A 14,220-nucleotide genomic window follows, 5' to 3' on the forward strand; every position below is an offset into this window, starting at 1 on the left:
GGCCTCCAGGGACACTGCACGAAGAGGACAGCTGAGGTTCCGGGGCCCCGGAGTGGGTGCTGCCGCCCCTCAGGTGTGGGCGGGCGTCCTAGGAGGGGTGTGGCGGTGGGGGGACACAGGATGGGGACCCGGGACGGAACCCTTCTTCCCCACCCCCGCCCCCCAGGCTACACCCCTGCGGTCACACGCATGTGTTAGATTGCTTTTAATTACCGACTGGGGGGGTGCTATGTGATGGCGGTGCCCCCACCAGCAGAACCCCCCCCCCCCCGGCTGCCCCGGGTCCTCCCAGGGACGGGACCCCGGCAAGCGAGCAGGTGACGCCTGGCCCCCGAGGCGGACATCGTGTCCCCGCCGGGCTCTGGGCCGGCGAGCCCGCGGTCAGCAGTGAGCAAAGTGGGCCTCGGCCACGTCCCGCAGGTCGAGGCCAGCGACGGCTGCGGGGCCGGTGCAGGTGATGTTGTTGTAGGCATACGTGGGCGGCTGGCCGTCGTCGCCGTCCAGCGCCGCCCGCACGAAGCGGGGGACCACGTCGGGCTGCTGCAGGGCCAGGGCCCTGAGGGCCCGGAGGGGGCAGCCGCAGTCCCAGGGGTTGCCCTCAAGCCACAGGCGCTCCAGGCCGGGGGCCCGCGGCACGAAGGTCCGCAGGGAGTTGTTCCTGAGGTTCAGGTAGCGCAGCTGCCCCAGCGGCGCCAGCACGTCCTCGGGCAGGGCCTCCAGGCGGTTGTGCGACACGTCCAGCCAGAAGACGCGCCGCAGGGGTCTCAGGGTGTCCGCGGACAGCGCCGCCAGCCGGTTGCCGGCGAGGAGCAGGTACTCCAGCTTGCCGAGCCCCTGGAAGAGCTGGCCGGGCAGGTGTGCCAGCCGGTTGGCGGTGAGGTCCAGCTCCAGGAGCTCCGCGAGCCCCTGCAGGCCCTGGTCCTCCACGGCCACGATGCCGTTGTCGCGGAGGAAGAGCCGGCGCAGCCCCGAGAGGCCGGCGAAGGCGTGCGGGCGGATGCGGCCCAGGCAGCTGCGCTCCAGGTGCAGGCTGTGCAGCCGGCCCAGGCCCTGGAACGCCTGCTCCGGGAGCGCCCGCAGGCAGTTCCCGGACAGGTTCATGACCGCCACGCTCAGGAGGCCGAGGAAGGCGCCCGCCTCGATCTCCTGGATCTGGTTGTCGTTGAGCGTGAGCACCTCCAGCTGGCCCAGGCCCTCGAAGGCCTGGCCGGGCAGCTGCCGGACGCGGTTGTGGTCCAGCCGCAGCTCCTCCAGGAAGTGCAGGTCCTTGAAGGTACGGGGCCGCAGGCCCGCGATGGCGTTGTGCGAGAGGCGTAGGACGTGCAGGCCCAGCAGGCCGGGGAAGGTATCCTCCAGGAGGCCGCCCAGCCGGTTGTGCGACAGGTCCAGCCAGCGCAGCGCCCTCAGGCCCAGGAAGGCGCCGGGGGCCACGGCGGCGATGAGGTTGTGGTCCAGGTAGAGCTTCTGGAGCTTGGGCAGCTTGACGAAGACGTTGGCCTTGACGCTGCGCAGGGCGTTCCTGCTCAGGTCCAACTCCCGCAGCTCGCCGAGGCCACAGAAGAGCGCGGGCTGCAGGTAGGCCAGCTTGTTGCCCGCCAGCACCAGCTCGCGGAGGCCGGCCAGGCCCTGGAAGGCGGCGTCCGGGAGCACGGCCAGGCTGTTCCAGCCGAGGTTGAGGTCCCAGAGGCCGGACAGCCCCCGGAAGAGGCCCTCGTCCACCCTGCCCAGCAGGTTGTTGCCGAGGCCGAGCGAGGCGAGGCCCGGGGTGTGCAGGAACGTGTGGGCCGCCAGCCCCCGCAGCTGGTTCCGCTCCAGGTGCAGGTGGTGGAGGTTGTGCAGGCCGAGCAGTGCCCGCGGCTCCAGGCCGGCCAGCCCGCTGCCCTGTAGGTTGAGGAAGCCAAGACCGGAAAGGTTCTGGAAGGCCGCCGCGGGGATGGAGGAGAAGTTGTTGCCGTCCAGCCACAGGGCCCTGGCGCCGTCCGGGATGCCGTCGGGCAGCCGCGTGAGGTTCCTGGAGCTGCAGAAGACGCTGAGCTCGTCCGAATAGTCCTCGTGGCCGCAGGTGCAGACGGCTGGGCATTGCGGGCTCTCCGCCTTCCCCAGAGCCCCGGGCTCCGCTCCCTCTAGGCCGCAGGGGCCCAGCACTGCCCAGGAGACCAGGAGCACGGCCAGGGCCGGGCCTCCTGCAAGGAGAGGAGCCGGAGGACGTGAGTCCCGGGGCGAGCGAGACCCGGGACGTTCCAGGCCTCGGCCTGCGCCCGCAGCCCAGTATGGGACTCGGCACCGAGACCGCAGCACGTGACCGTAAAGACAGGCGCTGCCAGTCAGGCGGCAGAAAGGTGGGAGCCGAGTCGTACTCACCCTGCCGGGACCAGAAGCGGAGCCAGACAGGACAGCTGTCGTCCGGCTCCAGACCAACTGTCCTCTCCACCCGGCCGGGCAGCGATGCCCCTTCCCAGGGGAAACCTGCCCGTAGAGCCGGGCGGCCGTCTGCGTCCCGAACACGGGCACCGGCCAGGCTGCCAGGTGGGCCCAGGGGGAATGCGGGAGGGCTTTCCGGCACAGGCCCGGGTCACGTGTGCTCGCTGCCCTCGAGCGCCGGCCGTTGCCCCCAGATTGGAGGGCCCTCACACGGGTGTTCCCTGGCATACGCAGCCCGCTGCCGGCATGGGGACAGAAGCAGGGTGGACAGAACGCCATCCCCTCACCAGGGGCCAGGGGTGTGTTAGGACAAAGGGCGCTGGGCCTCACAGCAGCGCCACCCCAAAACCTGCATTGAACGCTGGGCTACCCACAGAACTGGGCCTGTCCCGGCCCTTGGAAGGGCTCAGGGACTCAGCGTGAGGTCAGAGCATGCCCCATCCCCTGTGGACGGGACGAGGCCCCGCGGGGCTGGAAGGGGAGCAGTCCCCAGGGGAGGGTCTCTGGGGGTTGAGAGGGGACTCCTACCCTTCCCCTGCACCACTGTCCTGGTCCCTGGGACCAGAGTGGAGGTGGACAGAGGGAACTGAGGCGTTCTGGGACCCCAGCAGGGACACTTCCCCCATCGGCCCACCCAGAAGGGCCCTCCCCTGGCCGGGCGGCTGCCCCCAGAGCGAGGGGCCGGGGCACTTGGGGGCGCCTCACCTCTCTTCAGGGCCATCCCGTGTGCAGAGCAGACCACAGACGGGCAGTGAGCAGGGGTGCGTCTGCTGGGGCCGGCTGCTCCTGCCCTCTGACTTCCCCACTGCTGGGGCAGCCAGCACCCTGCCTCAGGCCAGCCCAGCCCTGCTGACCCGGGTTCCATTAACCCCCTCATGCCCGGCTGCCAGCATCGGCCCCGAGCGCCCAGGGTGCAGATAGCACGGGAGAGTCGGGGGGTGCCGCGTTCACCCCGAAGCCACCTTTGGGGATCGAGGTGGGCGGTGGTGCAGCTCTGGGGGACGGGTGTGTCCCCCCACCTTCGCCCTGCAGGGCTGAGCAGGGCAGAGCTGGGGCAGCAGGCGTGTGGGGGCAGGGGTCTCCCCGGCAGCAGCCTGTGGTTGGGACAGCTTTGGGGAAGCCGGGAGAGGAGGCCCCTCTGCTTGGCCAGCCCCCGGAGCCAAGGTGGGGGCCCCTCGGGCCGCTGTGGGGGACCTCCCCGCTCAGCAGATGGCCACGTGGGAGTTAAGTAGGAGCTGGGTCTGGCGTGCTGGCCACACCTTCCCTCCCCCTGCCCGTTTCCTAACAGCCTGGGTGGGGTCCTCATTAGGACTCCCCGGGGCTTCTGCGACCTCAGGGTCAGCTGGTGTCTGGCAGCTCCTCCTCCCCCAGCCTCTTCTAGGAACACCAGCCGGGCTCCCGGCCACCTCGTGTTTGCTTTCCTAGCACTGCCCTCCCGGGAAGAGCGGAGGGAGGCCCAGCCTTGGGGGCCAGGTCTTGCGCCGCAAGACCAGCCTCCACCTGCTTTGGGACTCCTGCTGTCCCCAGAGCTGTTGGGGGGGGGGGGCACGGCCACCCCGCTCCGCACAGGATGGCGGCCCAGCGCCTGGCCTGCGGGCAGCCCCGGGTCAGGCCAGGAAGTAGGGGGGCGGCGAGGTGCTGGTTGCTCGAGCGAGGGGAGCCCTGCTGTGCCTTCATCCACGGGCCTCTGCTCTGGCTGCCCAGACCCCCTCTTCCCTGGGGCTGGCGGGGTGCAGTCGGCCCTCCAGCCCCGCCTCCCGGCCTCTGCCCACGGGGCCCTCCTCTGGCTGCGCAGGCGGGGCTGGAGGCAGGGCTTGCCGACGTTCAGACTCCAACGTGACGCCCCCACCGCGAGGCGACGCGGAGGGTGGCGGTTGCTTCACAGCCCCATGGAGGGGACAGTGGGCAGCTGCGGCGCCCCTCCCCAGCCCCCCACCCTGCCTCGCCCTTGCCCTGCCTTAGTTGCTCATGCTTGGGGGTGAGGGCAGCTTTATCTCTCCCTTTATTGAGCTTTGATTGATTTCCAGGCCGTTCTGAGAAATTATAGATCTGCCGGGAGAAAGTCCACGCCCAGAAATTTACACGGTAAACACGCACTGACACAGCGCAAAGTGCGGACTCAGCACGTTCGTGGCCGAGGACCCTCGTCGGGAAGGGAGGGTGAGCATGGGGAGGGGACCGTGCTGTCTATAGATCCCGAGTGGGGCGCTGGAGAACTCAGGGGACTGGGGGTTGCCGCAATGCCAGCCCGTCCCCGGCGCCCCAGGCCTCCCAGAGCGGCCTGTCCTGGCTGCCGGGTCCCTTGATGCGCCTGCCACGCACGGTTGACCGCCCGAGGGTCTGCCCGAGGCGCGCGGCCTCCTTTGCTTCCAAGCTTCTGTGTACGGGGTTCGCGCACTGGCTTTGGCCGCTGCTGTCACGGAGGCTGAGCGGTCCTGGCGTCCAGCTCAGATCTCGGGGCGCGACACTTGGATTGCTCTGGGCGGTCGAGTCACACACCGCACCCCCGCCCCGGCCGTCCCCGGCCCCAAAGGGGAGTGAACATCAGCTGTCGTTTGTTTCTCAAATGTCGGTGACGCACCAGCACCTCAGGCTTCTCCCCGGGGGAATGTCCCATTTTGTGATGTGCGTGTAATTTTGTTCGATTGTCGGATAGTCTGATGTGTGTGTTTAAAAACTTCTTCTCGGGCTACAAGTCCCCCATCGGGCACATGTGGGCCGTGGCGTCCTGCCTGCTGTCCCTAGACCCTGCAGGGTCACTGAGCTGGGTTCCTCGGGTGCCAGCCTGAGGGACAGCAAACCCAGAGTCCTGACCGTGCAGACCCTCGTGTGGTCACATCCCATGTGCCACAGGGACCAGAGTGCCCCGTGGATGTGCGTGTGGACACGATGTCGGGGCCCCCGGCCCTGGGGGGCTGCCCCCGAGGCCAGAGGGTGTGGGGAAGTGTCCGTGGCTTGTGGAGCAGATCCCCGCCGGAGCAGTCCAGCCACCTACGCGTGGCCCCTTTTGGTTCCTCACACGTCGCGGGAGCAGCTTGCCGGGTGTGTGAGCCGAAACCGGAGGCTGTCGGGGTGAGGGTCGTGCTCAGGTTCGTGGCGGACGGGTGTTCTCACCATGCTGTCTTCCCGCCCCTGCACGCGGTGCTCTCGGTGCTCCTGGGATCTCGGGTCGCGTGTAGGTTTTCTCCTAGGTGGTTGTTGCTTCTTGATGTTATTTGATCCCTTTTTTTCCCTTGGGTTCCGTCTCCCATCAGTCCGGGCCGGACGCGCCTGTCGCTTGTGGGGTGGCACAGTGAGCGTTAGCTGGCGCAACGCCTTCACCGACGGCTCTCTTCCGCGCCAACAGCCTTGTGACGCGTAGAAAGCGCACAGCCCTGTGGTTTGGACGGCGTGCCCCCCCCTCCCCCCGCCGCTACAGGACCCTGTGTGCGCTCTGTGGTCTTGTGCGTCCCCCACACAGCAGCGTGTGAGTCCTTCGTGCCTTGTTGGCTGAATGGCTGTTCGCCCTAGGGATCTGCACCACGTGTGGGTCCACTCGCCGGCTGATGGGCGTTTGCTTTGTTTCTGTTTTGGGGGCTGCTACAGCGTTGGCGTGAACGTTTAGATACAAGTCTTGGTGTGGACGTGTGTCTTGTCCTTCCAGTAGGTTCTCAGGAGTGGAATTGCTGCTTCACAGGATATTTATGTATAACTTTTTAAGGATTTCTTTAAGTAGCCTTTATGCCCGACGTGGGGCTCAAACTCACCACCCCAAGATCAACTCTCGTGCTCTCCTGACAGCCAGGCACCCCTTATGTCTGACTTTTTAAAAAACCATTCTCAAAAGCGTAACGTTGTGAGAAGTAGGAGCGTTCCAGCTGGGTCTCGTCCTCACCTGCACGCGGGGTGTGCTGTCTGCAGGTCAGCTGCTCCCATCCCGCGACCCTGCGTGGCGTGGACGGTTAGGGCCGAGTGCCTTCTCATGTGCACAGTGGTCCTCGTCTTCACGGGCAGGGTGTTGATCGGAGTCTTGCACGTTTTTAAATTGTTTGCTGAGTTGTCAGACTTTAATTGTAGGTTATCAGACACGATACTTGCAGATACTTTTCCTTGCCTGTGGCTTACCAATTAAAAAAAAAAAAACCTCGGGGCGCCTGGGTGGCTCAGTCGGTTAAGCGGCCGACTTCGGCTCAGGTCATGATCTCGCGGTCCGTGAGTTCGAGCCCCGCGTCGGGCTCTGTGCTGACACCTCGGAGCCTGGAGCCTGTTTCCGATTCTGTGTCTCCCTCTCTCTCTGCCCCTCCCCTGTTCACGCTCTGTCTCTCCCTGTCTCAAAAATAAATAAAAAACGTTAAAAAAAAAAAATTCAAAAAAAAAAAACTTTGTCCTTTGAAATGTGAAAGTTTAGTGAAGTCCAGCTTACTGAGGTTTTTTTTTGTTTCATGCTTTTTGTGTGCCTAACCCAAGATCACAAAGTTCTTCTAATCAAGAGACACGGAGTACCTTCCCATTTACTTACATCTTCCTTAATTTTTCTAAACTTGACACTATTTTTTTAACTTTAACGTTTATTTATTATTTTCAGACAGAGCAAGAGAGCGAGCGTGAGCAGAGAGAGAGAGACAGAGAAGCCCAAGCAGGATACTTGCTCATCACACAGCCTGATGTGGGGCTTGAACTCACAACCTTGAGATCACGACCTGAGCCGAAAGCAAGAGTTGGACACTTAACCGACTGAGCCACCCAGGTGCCCCTTGTGTTTTTGATAAAATAGTTTCTACTTATGTTATTAGTCTTGGTGCCGTTGTGAATGAAGTCGTCTGAATTTCATTTCCAGGTGGTCATTAGCTGGTAGAAAGATCCTGTATTTCTCTTACCGATCTTGTGTCCGGGACCGTCAAACTCACCGGCCAGGTGTGTGCGTGTATCTGGATTCCGTAGGACCCTATCAGCTGTGACTAAGAACGTGTTCGCTTGTTCTCTCCAGTCTGTGTACTACCCCTTTTCTGTTCCTTCCGTGCCTCCCTGCACGCCCAGTACGATGTTGAGTACGGAGGCGAGAGCACACCTCCCTCACCTGCTCCTGGTGTTGGAGGTGAGCATTCGGCCCGTCACCATGACTTCTGATGCTCTGACAGGCAGAATGATGCTCTCGAAGATGCCCTGTCCTTCCGCCGGAATCCGGACTGTGTCGGGTTACACGGGCAAAGGGAGTGGAGGTGCTGATCAGCCTGGGTAGTGAGACTAACCTGGGTTTTCCAGATGGACCCAGTGTCACCACAAGGGTCCTTGACGGTGGAAGCGGGGGGGGTCAGGAAGGGCGGGCGTAGGCAGTGAGAGGACCCCAACCACGGGTGGGGAGTAGACAGGGAGGAGGCCAGGAGCCGAGGAACGTGGGCGCCTCCGGGAGGACGCAGCCCCGCAGACACTGTGGTCCAGCGTGGCCCGGGTCCGACTCGAGGCTGCCGGCACGAGGTCCGCGAGGAAACTTCGCACAGGTGTCTTTTATCCTGAGGCCAAGGAAGCTGCCTTCCCGCGGTTGGGCACTTCTCACCACGAACGTGCCGGGTTTCGTTCCTTGTTTCGCTGCGCCCGTTGAGTTGATCCCGTGGATTCTGTCCTTCGTTCCCCTAGGATGGGCCGCGACGTCTGTCGGTTTTCAGATGTGCGGCTGATGGTGCAAGTGCTGCCATATTTGGGTTACTGATGCTGTGTTACAAAGTTAACATCTAGGTTCACCAGGGACACTGACGTCCAGTCTTCTGTCAGGCCCAGGCTTGCGTCGCAAAGGAGCTGGGAAGCGTCCCTCTGTCTCCTGAAAGAGTTTGTGAGTGATGGGTGTTATTGACCGAATGCTCCGTGAAGTCACCAGGCTCTTCCTTTGTGTGAACTTTAGACTTTCTGTGTTAATTCAGTTTCTTATTACAGGTCTGTGGTGTTTTTCTGGTTTTTTCGGAGTCCATTTAAGTGATTTGTGTCTGTAGGAATTCGTCGGTGTCGTTCACTCGCATTCCTGGAGAGGCCTTGACGTTTATTTCTGCAGGGTGGGTGGTCCTGTCCCGTCTCCCGCGTGAATTCGGGAACCTGGGTGTTGTATCACTGTGGGTCTGTCAACTTGATGATCTTTTCAGAGCGTTTTGGGTTTACTGTCCGGCTGATTTCCTGTCTTCTTCTACTTCCTTTGTGTTTCTCTTGCTCTTCTCTAGTTTCCTAACGTAGAAGCCTTTTCTGTGCAGGTGGAGGAGGCCCTGGGCTTGTCTATGTCTGACAGACGCTGGTGTCCGCTTTTGCTTCTTTTGACCCACATGCTTAGGGATCTGTTACTTCACTTCTAAACGGGGGGAGGTTTTCCTCACTTCATTCTGCCACAGGTAACTAATTCCGCTGGGGTCAGAGGACGTACTTTGTATGCGTTGGCTTCTGGAAACTTAGGACGACTTGTTCCGTGGCCGGAGTTGTGGTCTGTGCCTGAGGACGCCGCTGCGTGGGCCGTTCTGAACCCAGGCGGGTTCCGTCGAGCAGTCGCGCGCTGTGCTCCTTCCGCGTCCTCGGCGATGGCATCGACGCGGTCTGGCTCTTGCAGAGAATTAAGACCTCTAATCCTTACTGCTACGTTACTTATTTTCCTTGCGATTTCTCGGTTGTACTCTTGCTTACGCTGTACATACGAAGTGTTCTTTGTCCCCAGTGGCTGCCACGCCCACTCAGCGGACAGGAGCCATTTGCTGCTTCATCGGAGGACTCTTAGAAAGTCAGGGTTCCAGGTGACACATAATTATGACACCTGTCTGAGCTGGCAGCCGGGGAAGGAAGACACAGGATGTGGTGTCCTGCCTCCTCGCCCCCCTCTCCCCGTCTACACACACCCACCTGGCCACGGTGGGACCCCGGATGGGCTTGACCCCCTCCTCTGCTAAGGGCTGACCTTTGATGCAGACAGAGCCCCGGCGGCACATGGGCACAGGGTGTCTCGCCGTCTGGATCTGTGGGCCCCACACCAGACCACGTCCCAGGCCTCCCTGCTGCCCCGGCCCAGGATCGACATCCTGGGGAGATGGACCAAGAGAAGCCTCTGCTTTTATGGTTTCACTGACACGTTAATGATGAAAAGTTCAGGGGGCTACACCACGATGAACGTCCTCAAAGGCCCTGAAACACACACTCGGGTCACTGCTGTGAACCTCACGTCGTACAAAGAGACGTGGTAGGTTCTGATTAGTAAGGCCCGGTCACCGCTAAGACCCCAGCGCCTTCCTAGCTGGAGAGCAGCACCACAGCAGGGCAGACAGACCCCAGCCAGGAAAGCGGGCGCACGGCCCTAGGGAGAGACTTCGGCACTCCTCCCCGGGCCGTGGGGGCCCTGGGCTCGTGCCCGATGGGAGGAGGCCGGGCTGCCTCAGAGCCCCTACGTGTCAGGGAAGAGGTGAAGGAGAGAAGCCACACCAGGCCCCAGCCACACCGCCGTGCCCCGCGCCGCACGCTTCGGACAGGCTCCCAGCTTCGCATCCGTGCTCAGAAAGGCGACACCTAGGAGCCCAGGAGGCGGGAGCCGCAGCAAGAGATCAGCGAGCAGGAGGGCACCCCTGACCCCTTCAGGAAATGTTGGAAGGAGGGTGCCTGGCTGGCTCAGTGGGGTGTGGGTTCAAGCCCCGCACTGGGTATGGAGATTTAATTCTTGAAAAGAGAAGAGAGAAAATGTTGCAAAGAAAGACGTCTCCCCAAGTGGCTGAAGCCCACAGAGGGACAGCCCATAACCGTTTACGAAGGGAGCCGGTGGTGTGAAAAAGTGCACAGAGCAAGCACCAGGCTCCCAGCAGAATCACCTTCTTCGAGCTCCCCACTAGTGAAGAGACCTCCCCCTGCCCCCGCACCGTGTTGCCGTCATTTACAGGAAGCAGACCGGGCTTGCACAAGGAAGGCCAGAGTGCGGCCGCCGACATACTCACGTAGAGTCGGCCAGACCAGAGGAAAGCATGTGACGAAGCCCGGTTCCCCTGGGGGTGACTTTTGGCCACACTTCTGCGTGTCCTGCCACCTGCCGGCGCCCCAGCGTCCCCACCTCACTGCCCCGCTAGCTCGCCCAGCCTCCCGGGTGCTGGCGACTCCCGAGGGCGTGCTTCGGCCTGGACCGGCCCCCCGCCCCAGTGGACGCAGCTGGACCCCCCCACAACCGCGTGCTCACTGCTTGGCTCGCGCTGCGAACCCCTTGGCCTCCCCTGCGGCCCCACACGCACTCGAGAGCCCGTGGAGACCCGCCCGCCCCCACCTCTGCACGGCTGCGAGTGGCCCCCAGGGTCCCCCCGCACCCTGTCTGCTGACCCGCCTGCCACCGCTCCCCAATCGCCTCCCCTCACGGCTCAGCCACACTGGGCTCCCGTCGCACACTTCTGCCCCAGGGCCTCGGCACTCTCTGTTCTCTCCCAGAGATCAGCAAGGCCCTCTCCCTGAACCTTTGGTTTTTGCTCATGTCACCTCCCTGGCCACAAGGCTTCCCGCTTGCTCCTTGCCCACTTTATTTTCCTTAGTGCTTCCTCAGTCCGAGCTGCCCAGGATGTCCATCTTGTCACTCCGTCCCTGTACCGGGACAGAAATTCGACAAGGGCAGGGCTTTCTGTGTTCACTCAACCCCGAGGGTAGCTCGGCCTCGGCCCCCAGGTGTTTGTCAAACCGGTCACTGGGGTTCAGGACGAGGAGCAGTGCCCCTCTCCCCTTCCCCCACCTCAACACGGGAGACCCACAGGACAAAAGGCCGAGCAGCAAGACCGCAGAAAGTTCACAAAGGAAACGGAGCCCACGTGGGGATAAGCAGGTTCCCTAAACAAAGCTCACTGCGCTCCTTTACATTCCTGAGCACTGACATGATCTGAAAAAGACGCCATTTACGACAAGAACAAAGACTGGGACTGACGTTCCCGGAGAACCGACATCTGGGAAGGAAGCCGTGACACCCGACGTCACCCAGGCAGGTGCTGCGTGGCGCTCTGCCTTCCCCTGGGTCGGGCAGGGAGTCTCTACTTCCTTGGAGTTTCCCACATGGTCACAGCAGCCTCGACACACCTGAATTCACCCTAACGCGGTCACTCGAGGGGGACAGTCCTACCAGAAGGACCCACCCAGTGGCAAGAGTTCATTCGCAAGGCCAGGGATGACGCTGTGACCCCAGAGCACCTCAACACAGGCTCACGTGTGCCACAGGGGGCACAGCCCACGTTCCGGGCCCTGTTTGCTTGGCTGTGCCCATTATAATCATACTGCAAAATCATCACAGTGGCACTTCTCTGAGTTCTAGGAGCCATGCTGGTGACCTACGGAAGGTGAGGGGTCAGTGGGAATGCGTGGAAGTCGCAGCCAGGTGGGCAGGAGGCCTGGGGGGGCCCAAGCTTACAGCCATCTGAGGGGACAGTCTCCTTGGGGACCGCGAGCCTCAGTCACAGGGCCACGCGGACATTGGCACTACACGAGTTTTAGCAGCAGGAAGAGCGGCAGAGACCCTAATGCCAGACGGGGGGGGGGCATGTCCATGGCCTGACACTTGTCACAAGTCCAGAAATCCAGTGAACCCTATTCCAGCCCAAACCACAGCTGTCAATACTCTAACGTTCGTACATACGGGCAAAGGGCCAGGTGGGGCCGTGTCCCTAGAAACGAAGACTTATTCTAAAGCTGTAGTAACGGGGAATGTGGGGCCTCAGAACGGGTCTGCACCCCCGGATGCGGGCCCTCGGGCTGGCAGTGAAGACGAGCAGGGGGGACGTAAAGTGCCTCCAGGGAGGCAAACCACCGACCGCCGGCATAAACAGCATCTTCACGTGAATTACAAACACAAGTGTCAGAAGCAAGCACGTAACCAGGAGGGCAGCAGAGGACGGAAAGTAGGAGATGAACTTGACCCCATCAAAGATTTCTTCAATAAGACGACAGAGTGCGGAGCAACCAACTCAAACACGTGTGACCGGAGCGCGGCTGACCCTCAACGGGGAAGGTCGGCGAGGAGCAAAGCCAGCAGAACACTGGCCAGAAGCCCGAGGAGAGGCAGCCCGGGGTCGGAAACGCACACGGCCAGCCTCCCCCGTCCCCGCCGGTTCTCGTGCAGCCTCCACGGAGCGCCCCGCTCGCTTCCCGGGGGGCCGCAGACGCCAGCGCACGCGAGGCCCGCGGAGCAGCCCCAGGGCGGTCCACACCCTCGTGCGGCGGACAAGACTCCTCCACCGATGGACCAACATGTTCTCCCGCGTGGAAGTGCCCGTCCTCCACGGCCAGCTGGGGCCCACGTGAGAGCGTTTGAGCCGCGCCACAGCCCAAGAGCCAGTGAGTGGGGGTGGCCCAGCGGGTCCCACCACCAAGGACAACACGTGCAAAGGGAGTTGCTATCTGGGGCTCCCGGGGTGGGGAGAGGCCGGGTGCGGGGGCGCGCTTCTGTGTTCGTACGTTTCAGAAACGTTCATTTCTCTTCTTTGGCATCTGAATGTGCAGTCGGTAACACGCGAACTAAGGAAACACATCCCCATGGGGTGGGGGGGAGGTGGGCTGGGGAGGCGGTGGCCGTGGGGTCCCTGGCTACACGAGAACTCACGCACAGGGCCCGGCCGGAGGGAGCACAGCAGAGGGCCACACCGGATACCCGCGCTCTCCGGTACTGACAGGCCTCGCAAAGCACCACGACGCATGCTGAGACGCCCACGCCACTACGCCCAGTTGGCGGTACAGAGCTACAAAACGAAGCATCTAGAAGGACCCACCGAAACCCCATTCCCTGACACACCTGGGGGCGCAGAGGGGCTGAGGCTCCACCTAAGGCATCCTCCTCTTTGGACAAGGGTGACTGCTCCCCGGCCGCACGGCACCGTGGCCACACGGGCAGCTGCGGAGCCAGGACCCGGACAGGTCCTTGGCAACCGGAGGCCGTCTGAGGAGAGTGGCGGGAGACAACCTCAGCTGGACAAGAAGCACTAGCCGTGGGCCGTCCAGCAGGAGAGGGTGGGGCAGGCAGGGCCTCGGGCGCCGTGCGTCACAGGGCAGAGCCGAGCGGAGGAGGTCGGGTTGGAACCGGAAAGACCTCCGGGTGCACACGTGAGCAGCCCGTCCTGCCCCCGGCTGGGCCCCAAGCCTCGTCCCTCCCCGTCCCGCCTCTGGGTCCTCCCGCTACCCCCACCTGGGCTGAGGCTCGGTGCAGCCAGAGCCCGCCCCGCTCCCCCAGCCCGGGTCTGGCCTGCGGCGGCTGGCTAAGGAGATGGCCGCTGCCTGGGACAGCGGCTTTCGGGGTTTCCTCCGGCAAAAGCAGAGGGAACTCAGGGCAAGGACACGCAGGTCAGGGACCCGGCCTCCCCGCACTTCGGCCAGGGGGAAGGTGACGGGGGCCTCTCCCTGCAGGGGGGCCAGATGGATCAAACCTCAGCGGGGGCGGCAAGGTGCCGGCGGTCGCGTTGGAGAGCTCCTTCATCCACACGAGGCACGGTGTCCACGCCTGTCCCTGCGGGCGGCCCAGGACCAGGCACCCAGGGATCGGGGCCCCGCGGGGCAGAGGCCCCAAGCACAGAAACGCTGTGTCAACGAACCCTTCGCTGCCCCGGCCCAGGCCGGTGCCCCAGGTGGGGCTGGGGTTCTACTCCACGTCCACACGGAAACGGCTCTGTGAAGAGGACGCCACAGGACCCACCAGAGAAGGAGGTGAGGGCGACGCCGTCCCCCAGGCGTCCTGCTCTGGGGGGGCACGGGGCAGGGAGGGGGCCGGCTCTCACAGGGTACCATGTGGGGCTCACACGGCGAGGACCAGGGCCCCCACCGAAGGCCAGAGAGAACAGAGAGTCCGCAAGCAGAGCA

General features: G+C 63.2%; 1 protein-coding gene and 1 long non-coding RNA gene across 4 annotated transcripts; one reads left to right on the top strand and one right to left on the bottom strand.

Annotated features, from left to right (window-relative positions):
• Positions 1-188: 188 nt before the first annotated feature.
• IGFALS (insulin like growth factor binding protein acid labile subunit) lies at positions 189-10,474 on the bottom strand. 2 transcript variants are annotated; one of them, XM_019468128.2, is made up of 2 exons: positions 9,326-10,474; positions 189-2,183 (listed from the first exon to the last, which is right to left on the bottom strand). In XM_019468128.2, the coding sequence occupies exons 1-2, from the start codon at positions 9,354-9,356 to the stop codon at positions 382-384; spliced, it is 1,833 nt and encodes a 610-aa protein (XP_019323673.2). In that variant the 5' UTR covers positions 9,357-10,474; the 3' UTR covers positions 189-381. The 2 variants fall into 2 exon arrangements, with proteins under 2 accessions (XP_019323673.2, XP_019323672.2); XM_019468127.2 differs by lacking the exon at positions 9,326-10,474 and adding an exon at positions 3,127-4,295.
• LOC109278121 (uncharacterized) lies at positions 2,177-7,386 on the top strand. 2 transcript variants are annotated; one of them, XR_008419088.1, is made up of 3 exons: positions 2,177-2,526; positions 4,449-7,147; positions 7,238-7,386. It is a non-coding gene; the product is annotated as an uncharacterized LOC109278121 (long non-coding RNA). The 2 variants fall into 2 exon arrangements; XR_008419089.1 differs by lacking the exon at positions 7,238-7,386 and having other exon boundaries at positions 4,449-5,463; positions 5,676-7,184.
• Positions 10,475-14,220: the final 3,746 nt, after the last annotated feature.

Source organism: Panthera pardus, unplaced genomic scaffold (genome assembly GCF_024362965.1).
Source record: "Panthera pardus isolate Hobbes unplaced genomic scaffold, ASM2436296v1 HiC_scaffold_4, whole genome shotgun sequence".
Lineage (NCBI taxonomy): Eukaryota > Metazoa > Chordata > Mammalia > Carnivora > Felidae > Panthera > Panthera pardus.

What these genes read in the sequence shown, in the direction of transcription:
- IGFALS (XM_019468127.2), bottom strand. Translation starts at nt 3,727, where the DNA reads ATGAGGACCCCACCCAGGCTGTTAGGAAACGGGCAGGGGGAGGGAAGG. An exon ending in CGGGATGGCCCTGAAGAGAG is followed by an intron (nt 2,184 to 3,126) that starts GTGAGGCGCCCC and finishes CTCTCCTTGCAG; the next exon opens with GAGGCCCGGCCCTGGCCGTG.